At 36.1% G+C, this 13,307-nt stretch overlaps 1 protein-coding gene across 4 annotated transcripts in view; it reads left to right on the top strand.

Annotated features, from left to right (window-relative positions):
- COL11A1 (collagen type XI alpha 1 chain) overlaps window positions 1–13,307 on the top strand; it is a 180,275-nt gene that overhangs the window by 95,656 nt on the left and 71,312 nt on the right. For all 4 annotated transcript variants that reach the window (XM_036272170.1, XM_036272168.1, XM_036272173.1 and 1 more), the window contains 7 exons: window positions 1,595–1,702; window positions 3,148–3,201; window positions 6,248–6,301; window positions 6,428–6,472; window positions 6,611–6,664; window positions 6,779–6,823; window positions 11,134–11,187. In XM_036272170.1, coding sequence (XP_036128063.1) covers window positions 1,595–1,702; window positions 3,148–3,201; window positions 6,248–6,301; window positions 6,428–6,472; window positions 6,611–6,664; window positions 6,779–6,823; window positions 11,134–11,187 — 414 coding nt within the window. The remainder of the gene's footprint in view (window positions 1–1,594; window positions 1,703–3,147; window positions 3,202–6,247; window positions 6,302–6,427; window positions 6,473–6,610; window positions 6,665–6,778; window positions 6,824–11,133; window positions 11,188–13,307) is intronic.

The raw sequence follows: 13,307 nt of genomic DNA, 5'->3' as shown, positions 1-13,307 counted from the left end.
GTTGTGTAATCTTACATTTGAAAACCAGCACAGGATACATGAAAGTGTGTTTGTTACGTGAGACATCACTCACGTGGTTTCTATAAAAATATTAGGTATTTTAATTTTAGTGAAGATAATATAGTATTATTGTCCTTTAGATATTACATTAAATTTCCATATGTCCTATAACATATGTTAGAAACTATTGTTTATAGACATTTTAAAAAATGCTGATCCAATTGTTTAAAAGATTGGATTTCTTCTAAATTCAGTGTAGTGAGCTAAGCTGCCTGGAAACTATATATCTGCAACTTTCATGCATTTTTATTATAATATGGTCTTGAATTTTTGACTAAAAAAAATAACCCCCTTTTTTTTCCTGGTAATGAGTATCTAGAAAATAAACAAAAATGTGAGTCACCTAAAGTAAATTAACATTTTATTGGGAATCTTTATTTTATAACTAACATCATAGTGCCTAATATATCGGGAAAAAAAGAAGATTGTAGAACATTTTGTTTTCCTAAAGTTCACGTGAAGCCTGTTGCCAGGGTAGGGCCAACAGCCTCTGTATCCCAGTGCCTGATGCTGGCGAAGCCCAAGTCTCACATGGAGAGTTGTTTTCTATGTTTGAATCAGTGATTTCCAAAGTTGCTATTGTCAGAGAGGAAAGGTGATTTGTCCTACTACCCTGACGGGTTCTCTGACGGGCCTGTAACATTGGGCTGCCCAGAGACGAGCGAGGGGAAATCAGACGTGTGCAAGCTTGTCCCTCACGTTCGCGCCGGGGGCTCTCGGGGGGGCAGCAACACGGGGGTGGTTAGGGCCGCGCTTAGACGGCGTCTAGAAAAGGAACAATGCGTTTTCAGAGAAGTGACAAGACATAGGAAAAGGATTTTGAGTTTCTAGGACTGCAAGCTGTGGGAAGGCACATAAAAGGGAAATGAACAGGACAAAGGCTAATCAGTAAAGTTTGTTGTTGTAAGAGTCCCTAGTGCCAGCTTCCTGCTCCAGATTAATAGGGCCTTGCTGTCCCTAGTGATGAGTGTCTGTCCTTTCTGATAGAAAGGGGAGGAAGGACACCTCTGTAAATTTATGTCCTATTTTTAGGCAATTATGGGGTAGGCAAAGAACATTTTTTTAATTAGATTTATTGGGTTGACATTGGTTAATAAAATTACACGTTTCAAGTGTACCATTCTGTGGCACATCACCTACCTATTGCATGTATCGCCTTCTCTGTTGCCTTTAGCTCGCAGTAGTCTGTATGCTGAAGTGGTATAATTCAGGGGGTATCTTCTGCCACCTACATATCTAATCTTGATTCCTAGTTTTTTCTTTCTCTCTGAAACACAGATGAAATGAAATTAATTTAATACGATGCATAGTAGCATGAGCTTCTGTGGGTTGTCACATGTCAAACTGGATTCAGTTGTTTGTTAATTCATGGAAAGATTGATGAAGTCAAACACTTTCAAGCCTTGTTGTCATAAATAAAACATGAGGAGACAGACCAGGAGTTGAAGAATATGACTTTTTGATAGACTGTAATCTCTGCCATTCCATCTCTAATATATTTTAAGTTTCAAAAAGGTGTTGCTCTGCGTTTCAGGGAGAAGTTGGCCAAATAGGCCCGCGAGGAGAAGATGGCCCCGAAGGCCCCAAAGGTCGAGCAGGCCCCACTGGAGATCCCGGCCCTTCTGGTCAAGCAGGAGAGAAGGTCAGGGAGCAACTTGAAATTCATAGATGCTCTTGAAGAAAATGCTTCATGGTATTGAAAAATATTTTAAAGTATCCATGTCAGAAATCTAGAGGATTATATTTCAAGCATATCCACGCATAGTCATGTGCTGCTTAGTAAAGGAGTGTGTTGTTAGGTGATTTACACACAGCCTGTTGCTCCCAGGCTACAAGCCGGTACAGCATTTTCTGTACAAAACAACCTGAGATCCAGTCGAGCACAAGAGAAAATGAAGCAATTAAGAGACACTGTAAACACAAGTGTATTAGGCTGGGGCTGTGTAACACAACACTGTCTTACAGCAACCTTTTTTAATAAGTAGAAAGAGTATGCTCTCAAATAATGATAACTATATTCCCAATTTTTGTTTTGCTTTATCCAGTAAAATATATACTTTTGTTTATAAAGTACTGCTCATCTTTTAACTTTGTATACGTTAACCTGGACTTGTTTTAGTTCTTATTTTTATTTTGTTTGAATATACAGGAGCAATAATGATACTATATGCATGCTAATGTTTAAGAGTTTGATACACATGATATTTTACAAAGTGTGCTTTCACAAGGTCTTCAGGAAAATGAATCACAGTAAAATTCCACACACATATTTTATTCAATTCATTTATTTTATTTTGTTTCCTCTCTGTCTATACTTTTTAAGTTAACACTTTTTCAGGGGGCCAATTTTGTTAGTATAGTATTTTAAACTTCTTACTATTTGTTATATGTCTTTGGACTTCACTCTAATTTATCATTTATTGTAGCATTTTGTAGATGGAGATGTAATCTATTGCCCTGCAATAGCACAGTTTTGCATACAAGTGCCCACAGAATTAACACTCCACAGAAATCATTATTTAGCTCTAACTCTATGATATATTTATTAATGCAGATTTCTTTTTTAAAAGAAGAAACTGCTCAAAATTCGGTCAGAATTTCTTAGTGTAGTTATTTAACTTGACTTACTCTATAAGAATCAGGTAAATGACTGATGAATGCTGGTTTTATATTTATAGGGAGAATTGAAATACTTTTATCAAAAAGATAAACTTCAATTGGAGTGATAAGATCTCAATGTAGTTCTGATTACATCAACTAACTTTCAGTTGAAAAAGCTTAGGTGTTGTCTTTACTCATGCTTATAAGTTCAAAAACACTTCCAGAACCATGTTTAGCTCAGGTTCTAGGTCCCAAAAGAGGACATTTTCACTTAAACACAGATTAAGTAGTGAACGTCATCACATTCGAAACATGTCTAAAGCATCATTTCTGCTATTGAGATGAAGAAATGTGATGAAAGTGTGGTAAAAACTTATACATTTCTCTTTCAAGTGTACAGCTATGTGGTTCTTCTAGAAAAATGACTAAAATGATCATTTAAACTTAATGCAACTTAGAATTTATTCTGATGTTTTTTGGCTGCAGGGGAAACTTGGTGTTCCCGGATTGCCAGGGTACCCAGGAAGACAAGGTCCAAAGGTAAAATCATTTGTTTGATTTGGGGAGTTTATTGACCAACATTTTGTAGAAACACTTTAAATTAATCACCAGTGGTTTCCTTTCAGTTTGTTACATAGAAATGATGACTCTTAAAATATAATTTTACAAGAGGAAGTCACGCGGCAGTGGGTGCCTGGATGTCGAGGGGCTCAGGGAGCCCGGGTGGTTGTGGATGGAGCATTGCAGGAGACCGGGTCATAACTGATGGCACAGTCGGCTGCTTCCTTGTCACTTCCATAGGATACTCCAGGGCAGATGCGCAGAAACCACCTGTGTCTCAGTTCTAAAACAAGAAAAGTGATCGGCACATTGACGATCAAAAATAACTTCAGCCCTGGCAGGTTTGGCTCAGCGGTTAGAGCGTCGGCCTGCGGTCCTGAGAGACCCGGGTTCGGTTCCCGCAAAGGGCGCGTACCTCGGCTGCAGTTTGTCCCCGGCCCTGGTCAGTTGTGCGGGTGGCAGCCACTCGATGTGTCCCTTTCACATCGATGTTTCTCTCTCTCTCTGTTCCTCTCTCTTCCTCCCACTCTACCTGAACAAAAAATGGAAAAATGTCCTCAGGTGAGGATAAATAAATAAATAAATAAATAAAATAACTTCAGATTTTTCTCTTATGTGGAAGTCAGTGAATTTTAAGTAGATTTACATCTTTTTTTTGTACTAAAAGTGAAATTTGGCTGCTGATTTTCTCTAAGCCATTTAAAGATTAGAATTAGACAATATAATTTGTCCAGTATCTTATTAGCAAAATCTTAGAGGGTATTTAAAAGGTGCAATGCCTTGTAACTATAAAATGATAGCTATTTTAAAAAGCAAAATCTATTATAAGAAAGGATTCTTTTATATTTAAAACACATTTAACATAGTTTTTTATATTTTTACACTTATTGACTGAGCCTATTTGGCCATTAATCTGCGACTTCTGGCCTTCTGTTTGCTTTTTTTATTTGAGAGCAGATAATGCCTTTCCATGGAAATTAAGTATATGAATGATAATTCCTCATGTGAGGAAAAAAGAATGATGTACCCACATATTACAAACTGTAGTTGGTAGATTGGACCTTTTTTCTGTTTCCTATACATTTTTTAGAGTAGGAACTACATAAGAAAATACATTTATTAAAAATAAAATTGATACAAGCCATTTGTTTTAATGGAGTCACTCTAAATGTGTTACTTATCTTTGCTACTCAGGACGGAAATGAATATTTGTTCCCAAATAAAATTTGATGGAAGTAAATTATTTTCATATTTGATTATATGCACTTATTAAATTCCTAGTGTAGTCACAAAGTAATACTCTGCCAGGTAGATCTATCTGAGTCTCTGTAGAGAAAGAGAAAGAGCTTTGAAAGCCCTCCAGAAATGTAATTTGCAGATATTTTCCCCCATTATGGGAATATTACGCGTCCTAGCAATCGTCCTCGGGTCGAACATAGTTATCTCTATGGGCATAAATCAGATACATTGGGAAATGCGTCATAAAAAGAAGCTTATAAGTGCAGTTCGGGTTAGTGTTTTGAACATCAGCTACCAGAGGCTTCACGTGAAGTTTTCCTGACTTGTGGAGAAAATATAAATGGATGTCATGCATTCTGTACATACGACCTGGAGAAATTGTTAATAATGCAGATTCCCTTCCCGCCATCAGAGTCGGCCTCAGAAGGTCTGAGTGGGACTTGACAATCCCTGTTTTTAGTAGTCACTCCAGATTTTTTTGATATAGAGAAGCCACTTATCAGCTAAGGAAACATTACTTTAAGGGGTAATTCAATCCAAATGAATGGACTGCAAAGAGCAAAAAATGTATCCAAGTCAGAGAAGGCTTTATTATATTTCCTTGAATACATGGGGCAAGTGTAAAATATGAATGCCTTCTACTCTTTGACAGTCATTTTACAGATTATTGCATGTAATTTATACAGTGGTCTAAATAGGAAAAAAGTGAGTATTTGGAAGCACCCCCTCTTGCCTCTTCCAGAGTCTCATAATTAGCAAGTTGAAGAGCAAGGATTTGAACCCTAATCTGCGCTATTTTATGATACAATAATGAGGCAAACAATCTCAGTTTTGATCAAAGGAATTTCTGAGCAGATGAAAATCTGGACATACACACAAGGAAAAATGGGGGAATTATATCATATGTCATTTGAAAAATGTGGCTGTTTGTGGATGAAATGATGTACTGTTTTCACTGTGCTTATTAAATCATTCAGTAGCCATTATTTATTGTTATCTATCATTATAATTTTTATACCTTGTCTTCCTTTTTTCCAATCTCCCCCAAATTCCCTTGTACCTGTAAGATGTGGATGACCACCCTCATTTTGCAGAAGGAAAAACACAAAAGCTATGTTCAAAGAGAATAAATAATACACCCATCTCATTTAGGTGAACGCATGACAAAGACAAGTCTTGAATTTATGTCTTTGAAATTCCCCAAAACAGGATTTTCCAGCCAGGCTGCCCAACTTAGACTCTCAGCCAGTTCCAACCACGTTCAGACATCAAATAGAAAAGGTGGAGGGACATTTTAGTGTTTATAACTTGATCCAGTTCCAAAGGCATAAAATTATTCGACTAAAATGTGATATGTATACTAATACCAGAATGTTAATCCAGGAAAATGAATTTATAAAATTTTTATTTTGATATTTGATTACTCAAGCTTGCAAAGCAGAATCCGTCTTCAGAGTTGAAGCAAGTATGGAGAATTACAGGTCACTGGTTTACTGCTGTTGCTCTTTTCTATATGAGAAATGATACATCTGATTAATTATTCTACTGAAAGTTCAAAACTAAAACTCTGCTTTATCAATTCACACTTTCCATGCTCCCAGGATTGCCGACATCCCTGTAAGTTCATTTTTAAATACATGAGTGGAGTTGGTATGGTATATTAAAATGAAACTTTTCATTGAAATACTATCAGCTTGTGAGAATCACTGTTCCCAAAGACTTCTAGTTTGTGGTTAAAAATGTTAGTTACCATATTCATTGTTCATTATTCTCGTTTTTTTTATAGGGTTCCACTGGGTTTCCGGGGTTCCCAGGTGCCAATGGAGAGAAGGGTGCCCGGGTACGATGCATAAGTATATTGCTCTGGACGTGCTAGTATAAGTGCCCTTGCATGAGGGCCCCTCTCAGCGGACACAGTTCCCTGTGCCACGCTAATGACAGAAACTGTTTGCACTGTCTTTGGCAGGGCGTCGCTGGCAAGCCAGGCCCTCGGGGTCAGCGCGGTCCAACGGTGGGTACCTGCAGTGAAAACCACAATTTTCATTTTGAATTTAATTCTCCATGATAACTTTCTCCAGAAATAAATGTGTTCGGTGCCTTTGGATTGGCTTGGCACTAGAACAATCTCATCTTCTGTTCTCCTGTGCAGGGTCCTCGAGGTTCAAGAGGTGCTAGGGGTCCCACCGGGAAGCCTGGTCCAAAGGTATTTCAGCCCTTATTTCATCCAGGCTTTGCTGTGAGTTCTGCATCCAGAGGGGATGCTACAATAGGGAATCTAAACTGATTTTTTTCTTTTTCTTTTGTTGTTACTTGGCAGGGCACTTCGGGTGGTGACGGCCCTCCTGGCCCGCCTGGTGAGAGAGTAAGTATGATACAGTCACATCATATAAATTAAACATTCATACTTTGCAAGTGTTTAAGTTTCTAGGAAAGGGAACATGTGTCTGCAACACACATACAGGGTCATCCACAAAATCTAGTGAGAGTTTAAACATTCCTGTTCTTTAATTTACTCCTCTAGAAGGCTTAATCTTTCCTTTGAACACAAGTTCTGTGCTACTGATTTTGTCACAGAAGTGAGAGGAATCATGTGTGTGATTGGCCTATGATGTTACTCTTAAACTCAAGCCATAATAATTTTTTTGTTTTAAATAGGCGTGTAACACGTCTTCTTCGTTTTTTTACTTTGCACATTGCGACTCATTTTGTCTACGGATCTGGCCAGCAGCCTCGTGCTGGTCAAGAGGGAGCTACAGAGGCCGTTAAATCGCAGTCCGTGTGCATTCAAATCAAGATAAGACACCTATTCCAGTAAATAGAAAAACTATTTAGTAAATTGGTTTTCAATTGATGTAAGATAAAGCTAAATACACATGAGTGAGCATGTTCTTTCTTTTATATTATATTTTTGGCAAAATAGAGAATTTTTGTAGTCAGATTTTTAAAAGCTATCTCTTGAAAGAATTTTAAATATTAAAGTATATTACTGTCAAAGAAATTATACTCATTTCTTAATAATATATAATTATTTTTAGTATTATGCAATTATATAAATATATTTTTATATCATTTTTGAAATTTATAAAGATGTTTTACAAAATAAAAAAACAGAAATATTCCATAATGTATGACTTAAAACTGAGAATAGGTAATTTTTTTGGAATAAAGTTTGTATTTGTGACAGAAATGTCAGTAAATGAGACAAAAGAATAAACATTTGACTACAGTCATTTCCAGCTTTGGTTCATATTTAAATAAACTTTCTATTAAATGTGTCTCACTATTGATGAACTATCCTCAAAAAAAGTCCATCCTATATATTTTGAGTTAATAAATAATACATACATTGGAAATATTTTATGGGCCAAGTCATGTTAATAAGAGGATCCAGTTAAATTAATTAAAATGAGGGGGGTTGGGAAGAGATAAAACAAAGAACTTAAATGCATATATGCACAAGCAATGGATGCAGACAATAGTCGGGGGAAACCAGAAAGGGGCTGGGAGCGTGTATGTGGGAGTCAGTGGGGGAAAGGAGGACATCTGTCATACCTTCAACAATAAAGATAGGAAGCAAAAAAATTAATTAAAATAGCTGAATCAGCCCTAACTAGTTTGGCTCAGCGATTAGAACGTCAGCCTGCGGTTAAGAGAGACCCGGGTTCGGTTCCGGCTAAGGGCACGTACCTCGGTTGCAGTTTGTCCCTGGCCCTGGTTGGGTCGTGTGGGAGGCAGCCACTCGATGTGTCCCTTTCACGTCGATGTTTCTCTCTCTGTCTTTCTCCCCCTCTATCTGAATGAAATATGAAAAAATGTCCTCTGGTGAGGATTAAAAATAAATAAATAAATAAATAAATAAATAAGTAAAATAGCTGAATCACTAAATGGAGTAGAAACGTTTAAAAAATTATAGCACAACTAGAAGTTTTGCCTTTAAAACACAAACTTCTTTTTGTTACATGTGTTGCTTGTGTTTTCCAAAATCTTATGATCAACCATATGTCCTGACAATTTTATTTTGGAGCACAGTAGTGTGACCCAATAGCATGATTACTAGTACTAGTAATTATAAACACACTTCAAGAATAAGAATAGTTGCCCTGGCCGGTTTGGCTCAGCAATTAGAACGTCGGCCTACGGTCAAGAGAGACCCGGGTTCGGTTCCCGCTAAGGGCACGTACCTCGGTTGCAGTTTGTCCCCGGCCCTGGTTGGGTCGTGTGGATGGCAACCACTTGATGTGTCCCTTTCAAATCAATGTTCCTCACTCTCTCTCTCCCTCCCACTCTATCTGAACAAAAAATGGAAAAGTGTCCTCGGGTGAGGATAAAAAAAAAGAATATGAATAGTGCCCAGCCAGTATGCTCAGTGGTTGAGCTTCGACCCAAGCACCAAGAGGTCACTGGTTTAATTCCTGGCCAGGGCACCCTGGTCAGGGCACATGCCCAGGTTGTGGGCCCGATCCCCAGGGGTGGCATGGAGGAGGTGGCCAATCGATGTTCCTTCTCATCAACGTTTCTATCTCTCTCTCCCCCTCCCTTCCTCTCTCTCTAAAATCAATAAAGAAGAAGAAAAAATAATAGTATATTTTGAGAATAAAAGTAAAGGTTGATCTAAAAATATATTTTTTCAAGTAAGCTTGAAACAATTTTCAAGAAACACATTATACATGTTTTAAATATACAGAAGGTATTTCCTGTGTTCTATGTAGTTGATATGACATTTTCTCCCTGCTGTACCCTCACTCTCTGCAAAGAATTTTTATTATGAACTATATAGTTATATCTGACTACACAACTGAAGAATGATAGACATAATATCACAAAACATATGCTATTGTACAGTTAAATGTGATCACTCATACTCAATTATTTCAGCTCAGGGATGCTTGTTATTAAAGACTTAGTTAACACAGCTAACTAAGTTGGGTCTCAGATGACCAGATTTGGCAAAAAACAAACAAAACAAAATAAAAATAAATAAAAGAACTGAGATACCCAATTAAGTTTGAATGTTACATAAACACTGAATAATTTGTGATATAATTATGTCCCTTGCAATATTTAGGACATATTAAACTTATTCACTGTTTATTCAAAATTCAAATTTTACTAGACACTGGTTATTTTATCTGGCAATCCTGATTGAGTTTCAGCATTATTTTTGAAGTCTTTTTGTATTTTCTACCCCACCTAGAAAGTATTTTGATTGATTTAAAGAGAACATGTCGACACTTTTTTTGTGGAATTTTATAAAGAAAGACCCACTTTTTTATTTTTATTTTTTTCCAAAGAAATGATTTTTGAAAAATTTTCTTTCTTAAAGATATTTAAGTACAAAATACAATTTTATTTGAAAAGCAGCAAAAAATTTAGAAAGCAAAGGTATGACATTTTAAGAAATTAGGAAAATAGAGCTTGCTGCATCACTAGACGAATACTAGTTTTTAAAATTTTGTATTTAAAATGTTTATAATTTTCTTAAGTTGTGATGATAGTTATTTCATACTTTAATAAAAGTACCAAAATTTTTAAGTTCTAAACATCTACTCAGTGTTTTTGGTACTTGCAGGTGATGCCTGTGGTTTTATGACATATCCAACTCGGAAGTTTCTTTTTGATTTTAAGATAAATGCTGGTAGTAACAATACTGTGTGCTGATTTCTGAATTATCATCGGCTTAAGAATGGTAATGAAATTTCCCTTGGGGAGGCTAAATTGATAAATTGAAAAACTAAATTCATATTAAAGACTATTTTTAGTAAACTTCATTTTTTATTTTCCCTAATTATATTACTTAAGACATTTATATTATCTTCCATTTTATATGTATTCCTTTTAGGAACATAATTACTATGTTCTGGACACACAAAGGATAATCTTTTCCCAATCCTTTTGCAACCACCGACATAGTCATTGCAATATGTCTACTTCATTCATTTTAAAGATATGTAAATATGAGTGTTGAATAATAGAGTTAAACATCAAGTCAAGAATTATATTGAAAATGTGTATTTGGATTGAATGTTAATGAGAATTATACAATATAGTTCTTTTCATCTATCTCCAAAAGAAGTTTATACATGAATAAAATAAGATATTGACATTCTCAAAAGTAATATATATATAATCTTTATTTTTATTGTTGACACTATTATATATGTCTCTATTTGTATTTTAAGTATAGATATTAGTTAAAGGTATCTTATATCTTATATGTTTTTTTGAGGAAAAAAGATCTATTTTTCTTTTTTAATTACTTTTCCTTTTAGTTTTGTATGACTAGAGTCAGAATATTTATAAAATCAATTTAAAAACCAATTTTTCTTTAGTGGCTTTGAAATTGAAATATCCTTCTCAGATGTTTCTAGCCAATGTTAAAATAGAGGATTTGTGGAACTTCTTGGTGCATCTATGTTTTACATTTTTAATATGAATTCTGAATATTTACAATATTGTTAAGAACATTGGTGTATGGTTTTGAGCACCGAATAGTGTGGAAAATCATCCATTTTGCTCTTCGATTCGCACAGAGCATCTTGTTGTGTTGCCTCTTTCTGCCAAGATGGTGCAGAAGCTACATGCTGTGTTGTGTCTTATCTGCGGACGTGCACTGCAGAGTACAAGATGTGTTGTAAGACATGCTCTTCAATTTCCCTTCGCCTTCCTTTTCAGGGCCCCCAAGGACCTCAGGGCCCAGTGGGATTCCCGGGACCAAAAGGCCCTCCTGTAAGTGTGCGAATTTTTCTCTCCTTCTGCATTTGAGAATGTTTTGAAATTTTTGAGAGTCATAGGTTATATTTAAATAGTTTTAGACACAAATACTGATAATAATTCTTATAAGAGCAAAATTGAAGTTAATGTCAAGGACTATAGATATTTTCAATTTATGATGTTTAGCAAGTATTTTTGTATATAATGTAATCGTATCTTATTAAGTATTCTAAGTTTATCAAACACTAGAACACTGAATATTATTCTCTCAACTACTCCTCTACTGGAACAAATATTAGTGATGGCATAAAAAATTATTACATCCAACCCTGGCTGGTTTGCTCAGCAGTTAGAGCTTCGGCCCACAGACCAATGAGTCGCGGGTTAGATTCCGGTCGAGGGCACATACTTCGGTTGCAGTGTCCTTGGCTTTGGTTGGGTCGTGCGGGAGGCAACCAGTCCATGTGGCTCTATCATGTCGATGTTTCTCTCTGTCTATCTCTCTTTCTCTCTCTCCCCCTCTATCTGACAATAAGCAGAAAAATATCCTCAGGTAAGGAATTAAAAAGAAAATTGTTACATCCAATGTGTCCTTCAAAATTTCACTTCCTAAATACTCACCAACATTCTGATACAATTTACATCACATTAAGATTTATTTGTATTAAGTTGTATTTATTTGTATATATGATTTTGTCTCTATAATTAGCATGCTTCTTAGAAAATGTAATGATAACCCTTCTTGAGTCATATCCCTTTTATAAGATTTGTTTAGAGCTTCATCAAATATCTTCACAAAGTTATTTGAATTCTTTCATTTTTATACTTAAATATTCATGGTCATATAGGATATGCTCAGTGCTTAGTTGTTTTTCTTTTTTTGGCAACCTATTCAGTTTATTTATGAGAGTTAGAATCAACTTCTGCACTCTCTTTGTCCGTGTGGGCTCCTACAACGAGAACCACAGAATGAGTGGCTTACAGACAACAGCATTGTTCTCCCAGCTCTGGGGCTGGAACTCGGGGATCAGGGTGCCAGCATGGTCGGGTGGGGCCGTGTTTGGGTTGCAGACTCCTCACCGTGTCTTCGCCTGGCTGGAGGGGTGAGGGGCTCTCTGGAGCATCTTTTGCAGGTCACTAAACCCATTCAGGAGGGTTCGACCTTCAAGACTGAAGCACTTCCCAAAGGTCCCCACCTGACTAATAACATCACCTTGGAGGGTGAGGGTTTTAACATGAATTGGAGGTGACACAAGCTTTCAGACCATAGCATCACCTAAGGAAGCTGTTCTCCAAGCGCGGCCCCTGGACCAGAGCATCAGCACTCCTGGGATTTCTTAGAAGTGCAGTGTCTGGTCCCAGCCTGCTCAGCTCATCAGAACCAGGGGAGGGGCCCAGTGTGCTTTTAAAAACTCTCCAGGTGGTTCTGATGAATGTCAAAGTGCGTTAACCATTGTTCTAGTGCAGACTTTACTAACAAATTATGTTGGTATCTTGTTAAAAATGTATGCATAACCAATGGACACAGACAACAAAGCTAGAGATGGGGCGAGGGGATGGGGAGAAGGGTGTCAATGGGGGAAAAAGGAGAAACATCTGTAACAAAAACAAATTAATAAAAATAATTTTTTTAAAATGTGGATTTTGAATTAATAGGTCTTTGGCGCGTTCAATACAAGTTTTGCATAAAGAAACAATTCAGAACATTCTAAATTAAGATGTTAAAATTTTAAATACATGTTCTATGTGATTACATTATATATTTAAACATGTTGAAATTATTTATAAATAAATAAGTATGTTCTCCAATTTTTATTGAGTTGGAATAACGCTCTACTTCACTGTTATTTTCAACTGTGACTTCAGTTCACATCTTCAGAAAATGAATTATTTACTGTGAAATACTGACTTGAATGTTAAATGTTAAGGAAATCTCTTACTTTTACAATAATTTTATTTTATTATTTTATTTTATTACTGCAAACATATCAAGAGCAGAGTGTTATCTATATGATTGCATTGTAAAAGGATTAATGCAAATAGCTAATGTTAAAGATAGAATAATATTGGTATTACCTGCATATAAGTTGGTAACCCACTGTCTCAGTTTTGTTCCAAATGTAGTATTAAATTAT

The sequence above is a fragment of the Molossus molossus genome, unplaced genomic scaffold, assembly GCF_014108415.1.
Source record: "Molossus molossus isolate mMolMol1 unplaced genomic scaffold, mMolMol1.p scaffold_m16_p_20, whole genome shotgun sequence".
NCBI lineage: Eukaryota > Metazoa > Chordata > Mammalia > Chiroptera > Molossidae > Molossus > Molossus molossus.
Note: the sequence above shows the minus strand (reverse complement) of the source record. Positions and strands in the feature narration are given on the sequence as shown.